Source organism: Sinocyclocheilus grahami, unplaced genomic scaffold (assembly GCF_001515645.1).
Source record: "Sinocyclocheilus grahami isolate Dianchi unplaced genomic scaffold, SAMN03320097.WGS_v1.1 scaffold94.1, whole genome shotgun sequence".
In the NCBI taxonomy this organism is placed as follows: domain Eukaryota; kingdom Metazoa; phylum Chordata; class Actinopteri; order Cypriniformes; family Cyprinidae; genus Sinocyclocheilus; species Sinocyclocheilus grahami.
This window is the reverse complement of record NW_015505273.1, coordinates 1,108,143-1,133,702: the sequence shown is the minus strand read 5'-3', so window position 1 is coordinate 1,133,702 and position 25,560 is coordinate 1,108,143. Positions and strand designations below refer to the sequence as shown.

At 38.0% G+C, this 25,560-nt stretch overlaps 1 protein-coding gene across 2 annotated transcripts; it reads right to left on the bottom strand.

The window, feature by feature from the left end:
* Positions 1-1,381: 1,381 nt before the first annotated feature.
* LOC107587584 (tubby-related protein 1-like) lies at positions 1,382-12,486 on the bottom strand. 2 transcript variants are annotated; one of them, XM_016275416.1, is made up of 14 exons: positions 12,218-12,485; positions 11,136-11,331; positions 8,771-8,882; positions 8,581-8,685; positions 6,295-6,432; positions 6,049-6,159; positions 5,816-5,974; positions 4,244-4,329; positions 3,925-4,092; positions 3,518-3,630; positions 3,326-3,434; positions 3,120-3,218; positions 2,827-2,998; positions 1,382-2,005 (listed from the first exon to the last, which is right to left on the bottom strand). In XM_016275416.1, the coding sequence occupies exons 2-14, from the start codon at positions 11,148-11,150 to the stop codon at positions 1,872-1,874; spliced, it is 1,521 nt and encodes a 506-aa protein (XP_016130902.1). In that variant the 5' UTR covers positions 11,151-11,331; positions 12,218-12,485; the 3' UTR covers positions 1,382-1,871. The 2 variants fall into 2 exon arrangements, with proteins under 2 accessions (XP_016130902.1, XP_016130904.1); XM_016275418.1 differs by lacking the exon at positions 3,120-3,218 and having other exon boundaries at positions 12,218-12,486.
* Between the last annotated feature and the right edge of the window lie 13,074 nt (positions 12,487-25,560).

The window sequence follows — 25,560 nt, the reverse complement described above, 5'->3', positions numbered from 1 at the left end:
CATTAAGACAGTTATGGGTTTTTATCAAATACATCCTATGTAACACAAATAATCATACATAAACTACAATGACACGTACAAGGCGAAACAAACAATTAAACACCAAACGTCTAGTGTTTGCAGCTGCATCAGGTGATAGTACACATTATTCCTGTATGACACTTATTATTCCAGATCATCTTTGCTTGAGTAAGCAAGAAACAGCACGAGTGGTTGAGATGTTTGACATACTCCAAGCATCAGTCAATGATATTGCATGTGCAAAAATCTGAAATTTACTATCAGCATTGATAAACCTGGACCTTGCTTTAATCTTATGCTTTCGGAACACTTGCACAGACACCCTCTTTCCTGCTTGCTCTCAGACAAGCATTCTTACACGGTTACACACACAAAACACAGCACAACTGCCAATAATACAGAGAAATGTTTTTTTCCCCTTTTTAAAAAGAATAGTTCACCCAAAAATTAAAATTTGCTGAAAATGTACTCACCCACAGTGCTCAAACCATCCAAGATGTAGATGGGTTTGTTTCTTCATGGGAAAAGATTTGGAGAGATTCAGCATTACTGTACATCACTTGCTCAGCAATGGATCCTCTGCAGTGAATGGGTGCCATCAGAATGAGAGTCCAAACAGATGATAAAAACATCACAATAATCCACAAGTAACTCACACCACTCCAGTCCATCAGTTAACATCACCCATTGAGCACCCTGGATCGGCGTATACGACATCATGTTCCAGTTCCTGCCAATATCCAGCAACTCGGCACAGCCATTGAAGAGGAGTGGACCAACATTCCACAGGCCACAATCAACAACCTGATCAACTCTATGCGAAGGAGATGTGTTGCACTGCGTGAGGCAAATGGTGGTCACACCAGATACTGACTGGTTTTCGGACCCCCCCGGACCCCCCAATACAGTAAAACTGCACATTTTAGAATGGCCTTTTAATTGTGGCCAGCCTAAGGTAATTCCCAATGTGTGGGAAGTTGTGGCCTAATGGTTAGAAAGGCGGACTTGTAACCCAAAGGTTGTGGGTTCGAGTCTCTTTCCGGCAGGGATTGTTGGTGGGGGGAGTGAAAGTACTCTCTCCCACCTTCAATACCATGACTGAGGTGCCCTTGAGCAAGGGTGCCACACCCTGGGTGCCACAGCATAAATGGCTGCCCACTGCTCCAGGTGTGTGTTCACTGCTGTGTGTGCGTGCACTTTGGATGGGATAAACGCAGAGCACTAATTCTGAGTATGGGTCACCATACTTGGCCACATGTCATGTCACTTTAATCATGCTGTCACTTTTTTTGAGAGAAATAGGCCTTTTGTGTACATAGAAAAAGTCTTAGATCTTCGAGTTCTCATGAAAAATGGGGGCAAAAACAAAAGTGTTGCGTTTATAATTTTGTTCAGTGTATAAACAAAGTGTTTTTTTCTATTTATGTTACTAGTATAAGATAACACAGATTTTAACCGGGTTTACTCAAATGTGAAGCAGACAATGTCAAAACACATTTTTCCTAATTGCATTGTATGCATAACCTAAAAATAAAACACAATCCATTGTTTCTTTTTCCCTTTTCAAACACACGCTACGTCTAATGTGACCTCCTCACCACATCTTTCAAACTCAAAATCAAACACCTCAACACACTTCCTCCCTTCTCAGTAGATCATTGTACAACCATAACTTGACTTTAGCCCAAGCGGATATCACCAGCATGTAAAATCATGCAACCCCACAAGCAAAGGTGGCTTTATTTTACAGATTTATGGGTTTTGGTCTTCTCATCGTGAATTGAGCTGATGCTGAGTGAGAACGTTTCCCATTTGTTGCATATGACAAAATCACAGACGTCTTTACGCTTTTACTCGCAGGCGATTTTGCCATCAAAGCTGGAGAGAGCGATGGCAAAGGCTTGTACCGCACACAGAGGATACCTATAGTCCAGAGTGAAGGCATCGTCTGCTACTCTCCCAAACTGCATCACTATGTAGTCCTCTGAAATGTAGCACAAAACAGGGTGATGTAAAGCTTTATGTACTTAGCCAACATACAAATACTAACATTGATTATTATTTTGCAATATATTTTACAACATCAAGCTGTTCAGACTGCTGATTGGCACTGCATATTGCACAGTGTATACTGCACACTTCATACTTTTACATACAAATAGTGAAACAGTTTGCAACATGGAACAATAAGCATTTCAAATGATGGTTTTCTACACTTGAGCATTTTGCATGTTTAATTCAAGGTGTCACATCTTAAAATATGATTATTTTGGATTTCTAATCCATTTTTGTGTACTAATAATACATTTTTTGTAATTACTAATGAATGAAGAGATTAAAATAGTTGCTGATATTATTTGTGGTACATTTGTCACTGGAAATGGATGGTGAGATCAAGTGCATTGCATTGTGGGATACAGTATGTTGCATTAACAAATTTGGCAGACATTTTGTCAACACGTATTACAGAGCATATAAAGTATACAGGTTATCATGACCATGTTGTTATTAGCACCATGCTCTACTAACACAGTAGCAGTGTTGTTATTATTAACTAAACCTATTAAAAATGATCAATAATTAAAATAAAGCTGAAATAACAAATTAAAATATTACATTTGTCAAAAAACGTAACTTAAAAAAATCTAACAATTAGAAATGTTGATTTGGCAACTGACTGGAATAAAAGTTTAAATACTCAAATTATTCAAATTAAAATTGACAAAAAAAGCTTAATAGAAATATAAAAACAAATATACAGTAGCTTATGTTTTGGAGCTGCAGAGATATGGTTGAGTTACTTACGGTCTTTGCTATGCACAATCTGGAAATTTTTGATGGAGGCCTGTGTGACTCTGCCGTTGAAGTTTAACACGTGTGACGCCGTTTCTTCGTTCCACACTGGCGTCTTATTGCGCAGCTCTATCAAGTTTTCCATATTTCTGTTTTGTTGTCTAATGAGGAGGCCATCATTTTCCTGTTGGGAAGCAGTATATTCAGTTGTCATTTTAACAAATACATATATCAAATCAATAAAAAAAGTAAATTAAATTAAATTAAATTAAAATTAATCATTAATTTATTTGTGTTTTATTTACACTACGGGGCCGTATGGGGACTCGTTCTCCATCTTTGTTCATGCCAGGAATAATTACAATCATTCGCCTTGGTCCTTTCATGCCCAAAACATTTGTTTCCTAAAGCCACAATGCAATATCAAATTAATGTTATGAAATATAGCATGCATTGAATAATTGATTAGTGCTTCCACTAAAACTACAGCAGTAAGGGGATGTTGCCTTACATAGATAATAGCTGCTAATTCCTGTCGCGCGTTAGACATGTCCGGCAGAGCTCTGTCCGGATGCAGTGCATTATCAAACACCGTGAACTTGGTTCCCATCAGATTTGACCTGAAATATATATGCAAATAACCTTTACATCAAAGAGTCCAAGAGGAGCAGCTATAATGGTAATGGTACGCAAACCCACTTACCTCAGCTTTCCAATGAAGTTTTCTCCTCCTCTGGAGAGGTCAGTCGGGTCAATGGAGATCAAGTAGTTAGAGGTTGTGCTTTTTTTCCTCTTCCTTCCCGCTAACAAAAATACCTGGATATAAGATGGACAGAAAAATGTGTTACATCAAAAATCATATTACTCCAGGATCATGTGACACTGAAGACTGGAGGAATGATGCTGAAAATTCAGCTTTACATCACAGGAATAAATTACATTTTAAAATATTCCCACAGAAACCAGTTATTTTGAATTATATAAAAATATTTCACAATATTACAGCTTTTATTGTATTTTTGATCACATAAATGCAGCCTTGGTGAACATCAGAGCCTTCTTTCAAAAAATGCACACCACATATACAGATAAAAACAAATGTCACAGTACTTTCTTCTCGTTGTCCAGGTGCAGGTAATACGTTGGGTAAAGGCCTCGGTCCATCCCTCTCTTGTCACGGGTCACTTTGCACTTTACTGTGACGCCTTGTTGTGCAGGTTGAAGAACGAACTCCTCCAGATTGTCAAACTCGATGGGAGGAGAAGGTGCTCGCTCCTCCTTCAGAGGAATAAGAGAGGTAATCTTAGAAACGTTTCCCATGATAATATAGTTTGCAACCAAAAACCACTTGCGCACTGTTGTTACTAGAGAAAAAAATCTTAATAAATGAATGCTGGCATGAGAATTATGTTGAAGATAAAGAATTCACCTTTTTGCCTTTTTTCCCTTTGCCCTTTTTCTTCTTCTTTGTCACTTCTGAATCAGAGTCTTCAGTCTCTTCTGCTTTAGCAGGACCTGAGGATGAGAAACAATCAAGTTAGACAGGGGTGCTCTGATTGATCGTCTACCGATCGCTATCAGCCGATAATCGCTTTAATCTGCGGTCTCCTGCACACTCAAAGCGCGCACACATAAGGCCGTCTAACATACAGCTCACCAAATCAGGCTTGTGCTGTGTGTAAGCTATTGTGCAACAACTGCCCCATTGTAAAAACAAAAATGTACTGCACGATCAAACATTTAGGTGAGATCATTCTTTATTTTTGAAAATGTCTAAAAAATGCCTCCCCTCCAACCCTCAAATGAAAAAATCCCCCACAAGAGTCATCTAAGGGGGAATTCCCCCATTTTCAAAAATGTAATTCAGGCTCTGAATCAATGTCTGTAAAAATCCTGATTGGAGCATCACTATAAATAATTCGACAAGATTAAAAAGATCAGTATCGGTGATCGACGATCGGCGACTGGCTCCAAAAATCCTGATCAGAGCACCCTTAAAGGGGGTCCTATTATGCTTTTTCACTTTTTCAACTTTAGTTAGTCTGTAATGTTGCTGTTTGAGCATAAAAAAGTTCTGCAAAATTACAAAGCTCAAAGTCCAATTCAAAAGGAGATATTTTATTTAACAGAAATCACTTTTCAAAAACTACAACGAACGACTCGTTTGAACTACAATACATATTTTCTGGGATTTGTGATATCACAAATATCGACGAATGGGACGAGACCTGGTTAAGATGCACTAGAGAAGGTAACGAGTGTTATCACTATGTCAGAGACACGCTAGCTTTCCCAAGGCAGACGAACTTAGAGTGGTTACAATCATCCGGGTTTAAATCGCGCTCAAATTGATTTGATATTGACGCAGTATTTACACTGAAGCTCGCAGGTGGTTATGCTAAGGGGCATGACATTTCCCGACCAGGCACCGAGTGCAGCCAGTCACAACACACACTGGCCCAGCTAACCAATCACAGCACATTTCGTATTTCAGAAGGCGGGCTTTCATTTGATACAGGAACTATTCGAGCCGTTCATGCCAGACTGGGGAGAGAGGTGTTGTAATAACGGAAAATATGTGAAAAATAATTAGTTTTTCGAACAACCTAGTATGAGAGCCTGTTCTAGTACACCCCCAAAACAAAATCAAGACTTTGTAAAAGAGCATAATAGGACACCTTTAAAATTAGACTGCCATTTTATGGAAACAATTCAGTTCAGACAAAGATAATAACAATTAATATTCAATTTCCTCACACTATGGCATGGTATAAACTTCCATATGGTCCCTTAACTTCATTTTATTGCTGTTCAGAAAAAAAATATATGCCATGCAGGTGCTGTATTATTTACTTATTCGATGAACTGTTTATGGTGATATAATTGTGTGTATACATAAAAATAATATGAAAGATTTTTTTTATCATTGAAGCTATTATATGATTTTATGTCAATAAGTAAATTGCGTATACCATAATGTCTTGAAAGAACCAGAGCTTACTTTTGGCCTTTTTTGTCTTTTTGTCCTTGTCCTTGTCCTTGTCCTTGTCTTTGTCCCTTCCTGTCTGAAACATGGACGCTGGGTTTGAGCTGCTCTTCTTCTTCATCTTGCTGGTTTTGGTTTCTGGTTCGCTCTCCTCTTCACTCTCAGATTTAGCAGCTTGACGCCACATTTGCAAACGTATGTATTATTTTGAATCAGACATGTATATAGAAGAGCTCTCAAAACATTACCTTTCTTTTTACTCTTGGTTTCAGGCTTGTCTCTGTTGATCTGAAACATGGAGGCTGGTTCCTTCTTCTTGGCTTTAGATTTTCCTTTACTGTCTGCGTCCTCTTTGACATCTTAATGTTCACATAAAGCAAGCATAAATAAGTCAAGTTAGCAGGTATTGTTGAAACTAACTAAACTAACATCATATCTCATAATAGAAAGTTTAAAGTGCTTTGTATTTTAAAGTTCCTGTGAACAGAGGACACCTTTTGATTTGGACTTCTTGTCTTTTTCCTTGTCTTTTTCTTTTCCATCAGAAGTTTCTTTTGAAGTTTTTTTCTTCGTCTTCTTCTGAGGAGTGGTCTCTTCATCATCCTCTTCGTCATCATCATCTTCTGTAGAACCTGTTTTGCAATAAACACATTTAAGTGCTCAGGTATAGAAAATCTGGTTCAGTTTGTCACGTCATCATCCTGTTGGAATGAGAAAACAGTCTTTAGTATCACAGTTGTTTCTCTTAGACAGTCACGAGACGAAATGAAGAGCAAATTGAGACTCCTGCTTTTTCTCATTAGAAAAGGACTTCAGTTATCTCACTTCAGTTCTCTAGAGGTTTTGAAAAGATCTCAGTAATGTTTCAAACAGAGCTCAAAATATTACAATCTGAAATGAAAATTTAGAGATCTCAAACATTTCTCATCAAATTCTCCCAAGCTCTGAACTGCTATACATGTACATTTTATAGCTCTATAAACTTTTACTGTATGTCAGTTATTGTCTCATTTGTGTTTATTTTTTCTCATCAGTTTTTGAAGAGACTTTAAAACATTTTTAATTAGTATTTATTTATTTATTATTTTTTTTCAAAAGTAAAACAATTTTATGAAGGTCATTTCAGTGTTGTTATTTTCAAAACTATCTTTCGGTAATTGAAAAAGCAGAAATGATATAAACTATAAGTATCACATGAAAAACTGAAACTGGAAAAACATTCAGTTTTCAGAAACTGCACTGGAATTTGAAGAAATGCTGCCTTGACAACTATCTGAAATAAAATAATTTGAATGATTAAAATCATTAAAATCACTAGACCTTTCGGCTGCATTTGACACTGTAGACTATAAGATCTTGATCACACGCTTAGAACAATGTGTTGGTATTAAGGGTACTGCGTTGGGATGGTTTAGATCCTATTTGTCCAAAAGAACTTTCTCTGTTCGTTTTGGAGACGTTGCCTCCTCAACTGCTTCTTTCAAGTGTGGGGTTCCCCAGGGCTCCATTTTGGGACCTATTCTGTTCTCCCTGTATTTGCTCCCCTTAGGACATATTTTTAGGAAATTTGGTATTTCTTTTCATTGTTATACAGACGATATGCAAATTTATCTGCTCTTTAGTGCCCCTATTGCAGTGTCTTGAGGAAATTAAGGCGTAGATGGCACTAAATTTCCTTAATTTTAATGAAAATAAAACAGAAGTTATGCTATTTACACCGGGAGGTACTTGAGAGTCATCAGATTTGGACCTTGGTGAATCGAAACCACTTGTGAAGCCCTATGTAAAAAATGTAGGTGCTATCATGGATTGTGATTTTAAATTGGACAAACAGATTAACTTGGTAGTTAAATCTATTTTTTTCCAATTGAGACAACTCACCAAGGTGAAATCTTTCCTGTCTTCTAAAGACTTTCAAAGAATCGTTCATATTTTTATTTGAATTATTGTAATGGCCTCTATATAGTATTAGTCAGGCCTCTCTCTCCAGACTGCAGATGGTCCAGAATGCGGCAGCTCGCTTGCTGATGGGTACACGAAAGCGGGAACACATCCCCCCTGTTCTCGCCTCTCTTCACTGTTACCTGTCCATTTTAGAATTCATTTTAAGATTTTGGTATTTGTTTTTAAATATCTTAATGGTTTAGCACCTAAATATCTTTTCGACTTGATCAAGCTGTATGCTCCACTAAGAGCACTTAGGTCTGCTGACCATTTGCTTTTAGTTGTCCCACAGGTAAAGTTGAAGAGCAGGGGTGACCGAGCATTTGCAGTGGCGGCCCCGAAGCTCTGGAATAGTTTGCCCCTCTACATTAGACAGGCTCAAACACTTGCTGTTTTTAAATCTAGCCTAAAAACGTATTTTTATAGTCTGGCATTTGACGCTATGTGAGAGCTGCTTTCTTTTACTGTCTTTATAGTGTCTTATTGTCTTCTTTTGTGTTGTTGACTGTTTGTAACATTGATATTTTTATTATTTTATGTGTGTAAAGCACTTTGATAAACACTTGCTGTTTTGAAAAAGTGCTTTATAAATAAACTTTGACTTTGAAGTACTAAAATGACTAAAAACTAAAACAAAACTAAATGAAAGCAAAATAAAAAATTATAAAAATGTATGACAAAATTAAAACTTAAACTAAAGTTAAAATGAAAACTAAAAATATAAAAACAAAATATAATTCAGAATATAATAATATATAATATAAATAAATAACAAACATAATTTAATATAATAATATAAATCATATAAATGACACAAAAAAAACTGGGTCACTTACTCTTCTTCTTCTTTGGAGCACTTTTCGCTTTCTTTTTGATTTCCTTCTCCTTCTCTGTTGATTCTTTGTCCTTCTCCAGTTTCTTCTTCTTCACCTTCTCTCCATCTGTGAGGGAGGTTTGTGAGAGTTGTGTAAACAGACTGACAGAAGCGCAGTGATGTAACATCAGGACATGAGCTCTCTGCCGTACTCTGAGTGGCCGGGTAGCTATCGCCGCTCTTCTTGCTCTTGGTCTTTTTGGGTTTGGCTTCGGTCCCGTTGGTCTCTGCTGGAGTCGACTCGGGCTTCTTCTTTTTGGGCTTCTGCAATATTCTGATGTGTGCAGTTATAAAATGGCATTATTGTAATAGACATGTTGGACAGTAGCTATTATTAAAAGTAATCAAAGTTAGAAAGTTAGATTACTCACCAGTAAGGATGCAAGTGAAAGCAACAAATAAAAAGAAGAATATATTTGAATGTGACTGTTAAGCCTATACAAGTAATTCAAAAGCAATTTATTGTGCATCCTACTGCACACTTAATGGATTCAAGTTTATGTGTACGACTTGTGCCTTGTTCTCAGAGCAATTTATTTACTAAATACTAAATAGTCATATTTATGTTTGAAACGTGCTCACCAATCTGTCTGATGTGGAAGATGTTATACATGAAAGATATTTAGGCTATTATGTACAGGAATCTATAAAAATATAAAAAAGATGCAAGAAAAAATCTGAAGCACAAAACTGCAAACAAATGCATGTAAAACTGCATCCAAAAACATATAATATGCATACATTCTTCGGATTTGAAGATTTTTTTTAATGCATTATTTATTAAACTACATCCAGAGAAACATTATTAATATTTTTTCTATTACAGGCCTTTCTCATCTTTTTAAGTGGGAGAACTTGCACAATTGGTGGCTGACTAAATACTTTTTTTCCCCACTGTATATATATGCATTTGACGATTTAGATAAAATAATTAACTTATAACATTGAGATTTGTTATATCTTTTTGATGCATAAGACTGCAGATCTATTGATATAACAGCAGTGATCTGATGCATAACCACGTTATGCAACTCGTCCTGTTTGTGAGTGATTAAGCTGCGGGAGTCAGTTATGGAAAAACCTCACATCTATCAGTTATTCTCCTTTATTACACAAATATGTGTAAGCTAAACCTTTCCACACATCTTTTCACCCTCGTTTATATGGCCTAAAACAGGAGACACTCTCTGTGGGATCCTGTACTGACTGTCTGTGAGTCTGAAAGTGTGTATATGAGTGTGTAAGCGTGTGTGATCCACTTAAGACGCAGCCGGAATAAGGCTATTAACACCGTCACCTTAGTCAATCTCTGTCATGAGGTGTGGAGGAAAACAAAAACCCTAATTCAACCATGTCTGCATCAAATAAACAACAAAAATATACATTTGCCAAATATAGTTTTGAAATAAGGCTTAAAAATAAGGTTAAAAACTAAATTATCAGTGCTGTCTAAATGAACTCAAGTTGTGTTTGTAGGTCATCTTTTATACTTTCAATAAGACTGAATGAGACATATTTACATATATAATTTAGTGCTGTCAAACGATTAATCGCGATTAATCGCATTCCAAAATAAAAGTTTTTGTTTGCATAATATATGTGTGTGTTCTGTGTATATTTATTATGTATATATACATATATACATACACATACAGTATATATTTTGAAAATATTTACATGTATTTACATGTCTATATTTATATTCATAAAATTTATATTATTAATAAATATATTTAATATATAAACATAACATTTTTCTGAAATATACACATGTATGTGTGAGTATTTATATATACATAATAAATAGACACAGCACACATACATATATTATGTAAACAAAAACTTTTCTTTTGGATGCGATTAATCGCGATTAATCGTTTGACAGCACTAATATAATTCTATCATTTTAATTACAAATACATCAAATACATCATAACTATCAAACATATGTTTGATCACTACAAGACTATATCACCATATAAATATTATATAAATCTGCAATGCCTAATATTTCCTACTAGTTGTTTTAGTAACAGTAGTAGTCCTACTAGTTATTTTAGTTTATGCAAATATAAAACGTAAATATTTTACAGCCATTTAGCATTTCCCATCACAAGCAACAGAACTGAAGTGATAAATAACATTGAAATTCATGGCTGGAAGTGTTTGATTCGGTAAATTGCACGTAGCTTTGCAATTATCCACTAAATATTAAATCACTGAGCTTTCCTGTAAAACTAGGAGTGACCTCACTATAACTCACTAATTAGACAAGTGATGTCAACCAACATGCTAATGACAGCGTGTTCTGTATGTTTTTTAATGATCGATATTAAATATAGGCTATTAATTGACGTTAAATCTATTCTGAAGACAGATCTAGTTTAAAACAGAAATTCCTGAATGATTCAATCTCTGAATGCTCTTCAGTGAATCAACAGGTATTCAGATGATGATAATAATAATAATATAAGCCACAACATGCTTTATGCAATCGACCAATAAAAAAAACCTCACCTTTTCGGCAGACATGTCCTTTATCTTGAAAGTGTATCCGATAAAGTTGAATAAAAGCAAGCGAGGCCTCAGTGCGGTGACTCGAAGCTAGTAATGAGAAAGTGTGTGAGCTTTATTCAGTGAACCTCCATCAGCAGAAAGTTGCTAAGCGGATTTTCTCACTGACCCATCTGTCAAACTCACACATGGAGTGAACCTGAAGCAGAAGAAATAATACGAGAAGAGAAGATAGATGGCTCATCGACAAATGGATGTCAACTTAAAGATTTTTATGTAGGTTGAAATGACATTTTCACCACTTTTAATCACCTTTTACCTTTACAAGTGGACATGGAAGTAGATCCACATAAAGTTGAATTAATAGTTAAAAGTAAAGTCATTTTGACATGCCATTTGGAAAAAATAGACATAATTAGATCATGCCAGTGTATTTAGATTGCATTTCACAGATCATGAGTTGCTCTTGATTGAAATCACTTTTTAAAAAAAAAGGATAATTTGAATAGATAGTTGCATGATTATGGATTTTTAAAAATATACCTTTTAAATTTACATGTATTTATTTGTTATTGTAGTTTAATTTTATTTATATGTATTTTTACTCGTTATTTATATATTATTCATTTTATTTATATATTAATCATTTTATTTAATTGTTTATTCATTTATTTTTATTATTTTATTTACATTTATTCATTTATTTTAGATCTATTTATTAACTTTTATTTAATTGTTTATTCATTTATTTTTATTCTTTTATTTACATTTATTTATTTATTTTAGTTATATTAATTAACTTTTATTTGATTGTTTATTCCTTTATTTGTACTCAGTTTCTTTCTATTTGTTTGTTTGTTTATTTAATAAATAATGTAATATTGTCATCGGGCCATCCAGATCAGCTTCTTCCTGTCCTGCATGTGATGTAGATGTACTCCTGAGCATCATGCATGATGAACATGCTAAATGTGTCAATGGACAGACCCAGTCAACATATTAATACACATGTGTCTAATTAATGTAAATACTGGGATTTCTTACAATTATACATGATCCACCTCACTGCTGAATTTATAACTCACCTGCTGCTGCCTTGATTAGTTGTCATGTTTACATTTAGTTGAATGATTCCTTGCTAAACACTCCCCTTGCTGACACATTTAACAAGCATTTGATTTAGCTATAGCTAAACATAAAGATACTATAATTTCATTTTTGCATTTTCTGAAGAAAATTGTCCGGTGATCGAAGATCAGACTTGTGTCGTGTGCTTTGATAGCAGGCTACACCTCCTCAAGCTACAGCAGATTCAGGCCAGAGTATCTGTCAGTCACGAGGGTGTAAAAGCGTCTGGAACTGAAGCAGCCTGCAGAATGTGCAGCTTATCGCTGGGCTCAACGGTAGAGCTTACTCCTCTTATTGGTTTAGCTCTACTTGGCTTGTGCAAAAGCAGGTCATGAAGGCCACTGGCTGATCAGCCATTGAGAAAAGCTGGAATAGTGTGAATATATCTCTGAAAATCAAATATGTTGAAAATAATTCATAACTAGTCTTGAAGTACCTCTTATTTTTTTTTAAACATTATTAAACTTTTTTTTGCACACTATTAAACTTTAAACTCATCACTTTAAGACTTTAATAAAATGATAATCATAATGACAAATAAATAAATAATAATGCTTAATGGCCTGCATGCATCTGTAGACTTTTTAAATGCATATTACTTATGGTTATTTATTTTTGTGAGAGACATCTGACATATATCATGACAGTTATTATCAGCAGGCAAATAACATATTACAAAATAGGTGCTATGAGGGGTTAATTAATTTAATTGCTTAATACTTCCTCTGTATAACTGAACTGATCATAGAGTCCGGGTTAGGTTTTATCTTCATCACTCAAGATGAATATATTGTTAGAATGATCATATTGCACCACCTACAGGCTAGTAAAGAGGGTGCAACATTCCAGTGACAATATTAACAATATAATTTTAGAAAATCCATGCCTGGATTTAATGTCCGGATTTACACCTGGGTAGCTAACAAATAACATGGATATAAAGGTTTTATTATTATTATTATGTTAATATTTTATTCACTTCTACAGGGTTTAAATAGGATTCAACATGGAAAACATTCCCTTTTCCTGCATAAAATGTATGTATATATGCATATTAGATAAATATTCTCTAATAAAAATGACAAAAACATTATTAAAACTTAAACTAAAATTAAAACTTAAAATATAAAAATAAAAACAAATAAAAATTATGAATACAATTATAATAGTGTCTCCATGGTGACACTGATATGTATAATTTAATGAAATATTTGATCAAATTTAAGTAAATGTTCCCTGCCTACTAGGCAGCAACAATGCTAGATATAGCTAATTAAATCTAATAATCAAATTTTATGCAATTAATAAATATTCTGTCACATATTTTGATTTGAATTGGTGCCATTTTAAATATATATTATTAAATATAGACTCAAATGTGTAATTTATATTTTTAATATGTATCATTATATGTAAATGTTTCCTGACCTGACACTAGGTGGCGATATAGTTAAATACAATCAATTAAATGTGGAAACTGACTAAAGATCATGTTCTATTGTGAAATGAAGCTGTTTGGGCTCCAGTGTTTCATCCGGTGGCAAGGTGGCGCTGTTTTCAGCCTTCTTCCCGTTCACAGATCATGCCCTCAGAGGGCCAGTGATCTCAAGGAGGTTCAGAGGTGGAGCTCAAGATCTTAAAGAGACAGTGCAGGTTATGATGCAACTGTATGGTATTTTCCAGATAACCAGTTTATAACAAATAAAACTGAGCACTGAAATGCTTCTCTTGAACCTCTGAGGTTAAAAAAATGATACATTATTTTGGTTCATATTTACATAGAGACTAACAAGAACTGATAGCATATATTATAAATGTATATTTACTTAAGTTGTATATTTACTTAAGCTGATTTGTGAAATAATGCAGAAGCAGAAGAACAGCTACTTAAGGACGTGACCTCACTCCAGCGGCTTTATTACTCACACTCACCATCACAAACAATCAGGACAACCCATGGAGATGTGGGTCAGAGGAGTGCATACGCTCCTGAGGTGTGCGTGTGTGTGTGTGTGTGTCTGCGACTCAAACTAAACAAAGGCAACAGGATACTGCCTCACTGTAAGACAAATGCTAGTTCCAGCAGCAGATGAACACACAGAGGAGAATACAGTCTGAAAGTGTCCTGCTGACCTCCTTTCACAGAATATGAGTTTTCCCATGATGCAATGGCCTCTGCCAGAACACTGGGTAATAGTATAGGAAGGAAACTCCGTTTTAAACTATAGTAGTGCTTGCCTGTGCAAATCTAGTTCCGCGTATTTAGCATGTTGCTGTGTGGTGAATAAAGTGTTCTGAGTGGTTGCCAGGGCATTGCTATGCAGCTTTTAAGGTCTGAGTGGTTTTTAGCATGTTGCTCAGCTGTTACTAGGATGTTCTAGGTGGTTGCCAGGGTGTTGCTATGCAGCTTCTAAGGTCTGCGTTGTTTTAAGCATGTTGCTCTGTGTCGTGTTTTCTTTATGATGATGCACGCATAATCAGCTTTAGCATGTAGTTTTTTATTAAACACTTTTCAGCTACGCGACATGAGTGCAAACTCCTCAGCAGCAAACACACAACCCAAACCTGACTAATTTGCATTACCTATACTGACAGGTGATACAGCCAATAGGAACAGAGAATACGTTGCTTCTGACATATGATTGGTTGAGTCAAACGTAAGAATACTACATCCCCCTTCTTATAAAATAATACAACAAAGTACAAAATACTGTATAACATATTAAGTAAAAGAAGGAATTCAGTTTTCAAATTATATGCACAAACTAGTATGCTAATAAACTATTAGACTGAAGTGCAAAGAATACTGTGTATTCGCATTGCCATAGATTGTCACATACACATGAATATAAACTGAATTGAACATTTGGAATGCATTGAAAAAATTTTTTTTTTTTTTGAAAGGGCATCGAATCACCTACACCCTTGTACAATCACAGATCCAGAATGACTCTGGGTTTTATCTGTCGTCCATATCTGGTTCTGTAAGTAGTGCATTTGGGCAGCCCATCAGTGTGGTCAGGTGCGTGTACAATGTCATTGTGTGGTCTACTGTTGGTTGATGTTGCACATAGTTCAGCACCTTCATTCCTTACTGATACGTCAGAACTGTCAATTTGAGATTCTTTTGTGTCCTGGAGGTGGTGTCTGTTTCGTCGATACTCCTGTCCTTCAGCATTACGCAGATGATATGATCTCTCAGTGTTGGCTGCTCTGATGATAACAGCTGGCTTCCAGTATCCTTGCTCCTGCACTCTAACAGCATGTCCATCCTTGAGCTGAGACAAGGGTCTTGCTGATCTGTCATAGTAGCTCTTTTGGTGTTGTTGCTTGTGCAGCCTCTTTGCTCTGACATCCTTAAAGCTGACAGCCTTTGGCAGGAGCTGCTGATTGGTATTGGGTAAGGTTGACCGCAGATGGCGACTCATTAACAGCTGAGCTGGGGACTTGAATCCATCAACAGTGCTGTTGCGATACTCCAGGAGACTTAGGTATGGGTCAGTTTTGTCAGCGCTTTCTCTATTTGAGCATAATTGATTTCACTCTCAGAGAGGGACTTTGATGAGTATGCGATAGGTCTTCCATCCTGCATCAGTACTGCCCCGAGCCCGTACTTGGAGGCATCGACCTGTAATCTGATCTCCTTGTGAGGATCAAAATAGGCTAAGACTGGGCCTGGTTCACATGTGAGTAGCTCTTTCATCTTCTTGAAAGCTTTGTCATGTTGGACGTCCCAAACAAACTCACTTGACTCCTTAAGGAGCTGTCGCAGTGGTGCGTTGACATCGGAAAGGCCAGGTGCAAATTTAGAGAGGTAATTGATCATACCTAGCACTGTCTCGAGTTCTCCTTTGTCTTTAGGTGGTTCCATGTCTCTCACAGCAGGGACTTTGGCCGGGTCTGGCTTTACCCCTTCAGCAGTGAGAAGATGCCCAAAATAGCTCACCTCTGTAGCACAGATCACGCTTTTTTCTGGATTGAGCTTGACTCCTCTCTCTCTTGAACGCTGAAGCATAACATGGAGGTTTTCATCATGCTCTGCTTTGGTCTTTCCATAAATGAGAATGTCGTCGACTATGGCCATGACCCCATTCAAACCTTCATACGTTTCATACATTTTTCGCTGGAACTCGTCTTGGGCTGAAATCAGTCTGAAGGGGAGGCGTAAGAAACGGTAACGCCCAAAGACCATGTTGAAAGTAGTTAGTCTTGATGACTCCTCAGTGAGCTTAATGGCCCAATAACCCGATCTGGCATCTAGAACGCTAAAATATCGGGCACCAGCGAGCTTGGATGTTATATCTTCAAGAGTGGGTAAAGGGTAATGAGGTCGCTTAATGGCCTTGTTAAGGTCCCTTGGGTCCAGGCACACTCTCAGCTGACCTGTGCGTGGTTTTTCGGCTACAACCATGAAGTTAACCCATTCGGTTGGCTCTGTGACTTTAACGATAACACCCTGTCTTTCCATGCTCTCAAACTCCTCTTTAACTTTACTTTTCCAAACTCCCTGAAAACTGCAGTTGTTATAATTTTCAAAGTTTTTAAATTCCTTGTTTTATTGTTGTGATTATTGTTTTTATTTTATTTTATGTAAACCACTTTGAATTACCATTGTGTATAAAATGTGCTATACAAATAAACTTGCCTTGCCTTGCCTTGCCTTTAAGATGGCTGCGTAATGCAAGAGGAATACGTCTGGGTGGATGAACTACTGGGGTTGCATGTGGGTCTAATTGTATGGTACACTCACCCGGAAACAGTCCAATCCCCTTGAAAACATCTGCAAACATCTCCAAGACTGGCACCTCTGTCTGTGTTTCTGTAACTGACAGTACCATCTTAATGAGGCCAAAGTCTATGCATCCTTTTAGCCCTAGGACAGGGGGTGCATTTGTGTCAACTACATAAAATGTCATAACCATCTCATTGTGCTTGCACTTCAGGTTGCATTTGCCTTTTACCACAAGGCGTTCACCACCATAACCATAAAGGTGGCGAGATGTCGGCTGCAAAGTGCACTGCATGTCCAATTTGGTGTACTCGTACAGGGGTATGACGTTAGCTGAGGATCCCGTGTCCAGCTTGAACTTGATTTCATGCTGTTTTGAACCTATTTTAATGTTCACAAAAGCCTGTTCCATGTCTGAGCTCTGTCTGCCCTGTGTCACTGAGTCAATAAACAGCTCATCACACTCCTCAAGCTGGTCTGAACCTTCTTGACTTATTGCATGAATGGTTTTCTCACAGTTAGAGCAACATACTTTTGCAAAATGGTTTAATTTACCACATACTTTGCACACCTTTCCTTTTGCAGGACAATGAGAGCGATCAACACGACGCTTGTTTCCACAGTAGCCGCATCCTTTGGGGTTCATGGAAGGAGCATTTCTAGGCTGCAAACTGGCGCTGTATCTCTTTGTGTACTTGGCATTATGCTGCTTTGAAACTGAGCCTTTTGATGTGTGCACTGCATGTTCACGTGATATACTCATGCTGCTTGCGATGGTTTTTAACTGTGCTTGAGCCAACTGTAACGTGCAAATATCACATTCGCTTTGGGCTCAACGTATGTTGTGAAGCGGTCGTAATAGGACTTTAAGATCTTTGCTTCATCTGCAGACAGTGACCATGTATTAAAAATGTCTTGGCCCTTTTCTCCGACCCATAGGAGAAGATAACTTTTCATCCTCACCCTTTTTCTTTAGGGGTCCGCTGAACATTAACTCTGCGTGCTGTTGAAATTTGCGCCATGCCTCGGGCAGGTTAGCTGCTTCCCAGTTCATCGTGGGCATTGGGACTCCGGCAGTATCCATCTTTTCTATATATCATCCGTTCACTCTGACACCATGTTGTGTTTTCTTTATGATGATGCACGCATAATCAGCTTTAGCATGTAGTTTTTTATTAAACACTTTTCAGCTACGCAACATGAGTGCTAACTCCTCAGCAGCAAACACACAACCCAAACCTGACTAATTTACATTACCTATACTGACAGGTGATACAGCCAATAGGAACAGAGAATACATTGCTTCTGACATATGATTGGTTGAGCCAAACGTAAGAATACTACACTTTGCAGTTACTATGATGTTCTGGGTGTTTGTCAGGGCATTGATATGCAGCTTCTAAGGTCTGAGTTGTTTTTAGCACATTGCTCTACAGTTACTATGATGTTCTGGGTGATTGCCAGGGTGTTGCTATGCAGCTTCTAAGGTCTGAGTGGTTTTTAGCATATTCCTTTGCACTTGGATGTTGTAGGTGGTAGCCAGGGTGTTGCTATGCAGTTGCTAAAGTATTCTAGTGTTTCTATGCTGTTCATTTGTCAGTGCAAAATTACTAGTAGTTACTAGAAAGTTGTAATCAGGGTGTTACAGGGTGCTAAGTTCTGAATGTTTTAAACATGATACTATGAGTTACTAGGATGCTCTGGGTGGTTACCAGGGCATTGCTATGCAGTTGCTAAGGTTATCTAAGTATCGTTGTGGTTGCCTAGGTATGCCAAGTGTTTTTGCATGTTTCTAGGATGTTCTGAGTGGTGTTAAGTGTTTTGCTTTTTTAAGTTACTTGGGTGTGCTTGGTGCTTGCCAGGGCGTTGCTACACAGTTGCATATGCAGCTTCTAAGGTCTGAGTTGTTTTTAGCACATTGCTCTACAGTTACTATGATGTTCTGGGTGATTGCCAGGGTGTTGCTATGCAGCTTCTAAGGTCTGAGTGGTTTTTAGCATATTCCTTTGCACTTGGATGTTGTAGGTGGTAGCCAGGGTGTTGCTATGCAGTTGCTAAGGTATTCTAGTGTTTCTATGCTGTTCATTTGTCAGTGCAAAATTACTAGTAGTTACTAGAAAGTTGTAATCAGGGTGTTGCTATGCAGCTGCTAAGTTCTGAATGTTTTAAACATGATACTATGAGTTACTAGGATGCTCTGGGTGGTTACCAGGGCATTGCTATGCAGTTGCTAAGGTTATCTAGTATAAGGTATTCTAGGTATTTGCGTTGTGGTTGCCTAGGTATGCCAAGTGTTTTTGCATGTTTCTAGGATGTTCTGAGTGGTGTTAAGTGTTTTGCTTTTTTAAGTTACTTGGGTGTGCTTGGTGCTTGCCAGGGCGTTGCTACACAGTTGCTAAGGAACTATAGTGTGTTACTATGCAGCTGCTAAGGTGTTCAGAGTTTGAGATTTCATTCAGATCACTAACCATAAATATGCACTTGGCAGATACTTGTATCTAAAGCGACTTAAAGCATGCCACTTCACTGTAGATGCCCCCTAATGTTCTGCTGCGCCCTACCAACGTCCCTCCTCTGAAACGGCATCATAGCGCTGATCTAAGATCAGATTTCTCCATGAATATTTTGACCTTGGCAGCAATAAGCTTATTGACAAAACTGATCCAATCACATTCTCATGTGAAAGCACTAGAAAGCTTGAGGAGTTAAAATTTCCAGTGTATGTATTTCAAAATGATGTATTTTCAAAAAAGCTTGGTTATAGTGAAAACAGATTTTTATCTTTCTGTTGAAATGTTAATATTGTTTTTTCTTTGCAAAACTCGCTTATTTGCTAAGTAGTGGTTAATGTGTCTTGCTTTATTTTCTTCAGAAAATGTGACCAATGTTACAGTAATGCCTGACATAGAAAACTAATACTTAAGATGATGTTTCTACAGAAAGAACTGATCAGAAATAATGAAGCTGATAAGATGAAAAGTGAATTTTTTATCTAATTTAATAACAATAGTTTATACATTAAATAAATACTTATCCTCACCATTTGCGTGTTCACAAAATTATTAATCAACTTTTAACATGCTGTATCCTTGTTAGTGTCTGATCTTTTAACATGTTTTATCCTGCAACCTTTGTCTATACTTTTGCTAGGCCCCTGTTGTGCAATGTGATAACTATGCCAAATTGTCACTAGCTGGTCAATAAACAGTTAACTCAAACCTTTGCGGTTTTGTCAGGGACTGATTACTCAGAACGACTCTTAAAGATCATGTGATAATGCCCTCAGGAAACTCCGACATCGCACCAAAAGAAAACTGAAAACATGACCTGTAATGCAAGATTGTCAAAGTGGATATTAGACCTCATTCAGGTACCATTTCTTATGCTCATGCTGATGAATTATGCATAAATGGTACATGTACATGTAGTGTCTTAAACTGAAGTCTACTTCAAGAGTTGCACTGCAACATGATCTACTTGAAAACTGGATGTGCTACTAATAAGAACAGTACCTAAAATCATTCCGTTAATTCAGCAGAGGTGTTTTAGAACTTTTCTGAGTGATCAGACTTAATTTAACAGAGATAAGACTTGAAATAGTAAGAAACCACTCAGTATCCTAGAACACTCTAGCAACCACAGAGCAATGCCTAGAACAACCTAGCAACTAACTACCTAGCAAACCCCATCAACCATCTAGCAACCCCCAGAACAACCTAGCAATCACCAAGCAATGCCTAGAACACCCTAGCAACAACACAGGAACCCCTAGAATATCCTAGCAACCCCCAGAACACCTTTACAACCACCAAGTAACCACTAGAACACTCTAGCAACCCCAGATAAATGCCTAGAACACCCTAGCAACCATCTATCAAATCGCAATACACCCTATCAACCACCCAGCAACCCCTAAAACAACACAGAAACCCCTAGAACACCCTAGCAACCCAGAGCACCCTAATAACCACCCAGCAACTCCTAGAACACCCTAGAAAATACCCAGCAACCCCCTCCCCCCAAAAAAACTAGCAACCCCTAGAACATCCTACCTAGCAATCCCCAGAACACCACAGCAGCAACCTAGTAAATGCAAATCACCCTAGCAATCATCTAGCAACCCCATACCATCCTTTCAACCACACAACAACCCCCAAAACAACCCAGAAACCACCTATAACCCCCTAGCAAACCCCAGAACACCATGACAACCACACAGCAACCCTCAAAACACCCTAGCAACCCCAAAACAACCTAGCAACCCATTGAACACCCCAGCACCCCCCAGAACACCCTAGCAACCGCCTAGCAATCCCCAGAACACCCTTATAATAACCCCACAACTCTCAAAACAACCTAGCAACTACCCAGCAACCTCCAAAACAACCTAGCAACCCCCAGAATACCCTAACATTCACCTAGCAATGCCCAGATTGTAATCTATATATCTGTAAGTCCTATAAACCTTCTTTTTTAACCCTTCTTTTTAAAACTTTTTCAACATTTTCAAACAAGGCTGACTTTTGCACAGACAAAAACACAATGCTCCAGCACAATGTCATATCAGGAGAGGTCTTATGCAAACAATGTAACCACAGAAATCCCAGCTGAAACGTCTTGCAAAGTTTTTTGCTCAGTTAATTTAATCTGTAAATGAGAAATGTACAAGGACTACATTGAAAGTCACCAAAGCCTGCCCAATTATACACTTGCAAAACAGGTGACAAGCCTCTGATGGTATTGTTAAAAGCAAGTGGCTTTCATCATATCCTTATTTCACATGAATGTCACTGCATACAGACGGGGGAAGTGAAGAGAACTTTGGTCCTCTCTGCAGCTTCAGCGTTGCGTTACACAGGATGACATCAGTGTGGAGGGACTCTGGATAATAGCTCCTGTGGGAGAGGCCACGTCCTTCAGCTGCTGGCGCCGAAGAGACTATTAGACCCTGCAGTGACTTGGTTTTTAATATACAACTCTAAGACATTAGACAAGTTTAACAAGAGTCTAAACACTGCTTCAAAACATTGCTTAGTCTGACCAAAGGAGTTATAATATACCTGAAGGAGATATCTGTTAGCATTCCCATTTATCTCAATGGCATTGTCCTAGTTGGTGCAGTCAGTCCTAGATGTACTAGACCTGGATGCTGCCATCTGAGTGGCATCATGGGCACTCAGAAAACTTTTTTTGGCATACATTAGGCTACTATTCAAAAGTTTTTTTAAAGTACGATTTAAAAAAAAAAACTTTTATTCAGCAAGGTAGAATTAAATTAATCAAAAGTGTCAATGAAGACATTTATTCTAATGTTACAAAAGATTTCACAATTTCTAATAAATGCCGTTCTTTTGAACTTTCTATTCATCAAATAAACCTTTAAAAAATCTTACCACAAACATAGTGTATATGTCATGTACTCTGGAATTTCTTAAAGACAGGAAAAAAGAAAAAATTTACAAAATTCATCACTGAAACATCATCAAATAAAATTACATCTCTGAAATTTTTATGCTTGAATAAAATGTTTGGGAAACTTGTTTGAAATCTATCTATCTATTTTCAAACAATTCTTTGTCAAGCCAACATTCATTGTGAACATTGTTGTGAAACCCCCTTTTTTGGAACCTTTATTTTTAAGAGTGTAGATTTCAGAGCATCATCAGTAATGGAGAACTTTGGGATGTAGAGTGTCCTCTTTCTACTCTAGTTCATGCTCCCTGTCTGAACTCCCAGAGCAACTGCTGTTGGCACCTCTGCTGCCCCCCTTGCCCTGACCTACTGTCCGCACCGACACCCTCCTCATGGGTACCAGCCTGACCCCCTTTCTCTCTCTCTCTGTGAGCTCGTCTTCCTCCGAGACAGTCAGCGGGAGCTTTAGATGCAGCCAGCTCTCTTTTTGAACCGATGCCAATGGAGGCCGGCCCTGGACGCCTCAGCTGAAAGTTTTACAAGCGCTCCGGTCGGAAGGCAGGAAGACAGACTGAGAGATTTGTAAGGGCAGCTTCTCTTTCTCTATTCACTTGCGCTCTTGTGCTTTATTTATATCCGTCTCCCTCTCTCTCTCCCCAAGTCGGGCATCAAGAAATGTTTTTTTGCTCCAGAGAGTTTACAGAACAAAAGTGGGAGAAAATGCGACAAGAGGACAGTACTTTGAGAAATAAATGGACAAATAACAAAATGGGGGGGGGGGGGGGGGGGGGCGGCCCCCCCCCCTAAAATAATGGCAGGGGAAACACTGGAAGACAGAATCGTGTTTCATAAATGAATAGATTTTTTCACGCACCCCCCCCCCCCCCCCCAGCACTCGAGTAATGCGCCTAGGACGTTCCCCCAGCAGCCGTCCTTCAGCCCCAGACATTATGTGTCATTAAGGTAGTTGGGGCCATTTGGCGAGGTCTCCCAGAAAAAGGCAGGACTATCTGTCTATCAGAGCCAATTTGCCATCTAGAGCACTGTCATATGAGGTTACAGGTAGCACTGAGTTGTTAAAGGTGGAATAGAGCCCTGAAATAAAGAAAACCAACAACATCGGGCTTTTACTTGGTTTTTAATATACAACTCTAAGACATTAGACAAGTTTAACAAGAGTCTAAACACTGCTTCAAAACATTGCTTAGTCTGACCAAAGGAGTTATAATATACCTGAAGGAGATATCTGTTAGCATTCCCATTTATCTCAATGGCATTGTCCTAGTTGGTGCAGTCAGTCCTAGATGTACTAGACCTGGATGCTGCCATCTGAGTGGCATCATGGGCACTCAGAAAACTTTTTTTGGCATACATTAGGCTACTATTCAAAAGTTTTTTTAAAGTACGATTTAAAAAAAAAAACTTTTATTCAGCAAGGTAGAATTAAATTAATCAAAAGTGTCAATGAAGAAATTTATTCTAATGTTACAAAAGATTTCACAATTTCTAATAAATGCCGTTCTTTTGAACTTTCTATTCATCAAAGAAACCTTTAAAAAATCTTACCACAAACATAGTGTATATGTCATGTACTCTGGAATTTCTTAAAGACAGGAAAAAAGAAAAAATTTACAAAATTCATCACTGAAACATCATCAAATAAAATTACATCTCTGAAATTTTTATGCTTGAATAAAATGTTTGGGAAACTTGTTTGAAATCTATCTATCTATTTTCAAACAATTCTTTGTCAAGCCAACATTCATTGTGAACATTGTTGTGAAACCCCCTTTTTTGGAACCTTTATTTTTAAGAGTGTAGATTTCAGAGCATCATCAGTAATGGAGAACTTTGGGATGTAGAGTGTCCTCTTTCTACTCTAGTTCATGCTCCCTGTCTGAACTCCCAGAGCAACTGCTGTTGGCACCTCTGCTGCCCCCCTTGCCCTGACCTACTGTCCGCACCGACACCCTCCTCATGGGTACCAGCCTGACCCCCTTTCTCTCTCTCTCTGTGAGCTCGTCTTCCTCCGAGACAGTCAGCGGGAGCTTTAGACGCAGCCAGCTCTCTTTTTGAACCGATGCCAATGGAGGCCGGCCCTGGACGCCTCAGCTGAAAGTTTTACAAGCGCTCCGGTCGGAAGGCAGGAAGACAGACTGAGAGATTTGTAAGGGCAGCTTCTCTTTCTCTATTCACTTGCGCTCTTGTGCTTTATTTATATCCGTCTCCCTCTCTCTCTCCCCAAGTCGGGCATCAAGAAATGTTTTTTTGCTCCAGAGAGTTTACAGAACAAAAGTGGGAGAAAATGCGACAAGAGGACAGTACTTTGAGAAATAAATGGACAAATAACAAAATGGGGGGGGGGGGGGGGGCTGACGTCACACACTGTGCTGCCCATGACAATGCCTGAAAGGAGAGGAAGACAGGACGATTGCAAATCTTTCTCTCTCTTTCTGTCACTAACTCTGCCCCGTCAGGAAAAGGGACGGCACAGTTTTTGGCAGGGTGACACTGGATTATTGCACTGGTCTGGCTGCGACGCGCTTTCTCCACAGCTGAGCAGGATATAGTACAGTGATACCGCAAACTTTCACCACAAGTGCTGTGACAAGTCGCTGTCTCGCTCTCTTTGTCCTGGCGCATCGGGTTTAACTTTCTCACTCTGCCCTCTTGCTTAGGCACAGCAAGAACTCTTTGAAAAGAACTCAAAGTTTTCAAAAAAAGAAGCTTTAATTGGTATCACCTGGAAAAGCTGACAATCGTGGACTTTCTTTCAGGATCCAGCCTTTTAATTCAATTTGAACATGCACACATAGCAAAGGCACGAACAAACGTTGATGTGCACGAATGCCTATGGATAAACATCAGTGTATAATGCATGAAACATACCGGCAATGGCAGGACAGCTAAAGATGCTGCGAATGACTTCTGTAAAACAGGAATCGAAAGGCTTGTACCTGGGACAGATGCCAAATGCTGACAAAAGACTCTTTCGGGAGCCTTAACTCTTTCTTTCAGGACATGTGTCATATCTTCGACGCGATTTGGCACTTTGAGTAAGTACATGTACCTGATATCAACATTTTCTGTCGCTACTTTAAGCAACGCCACGCTACTGAGGGATAGGTTAAGATTTGCTTATTTCGCTTGGTTTTGGAC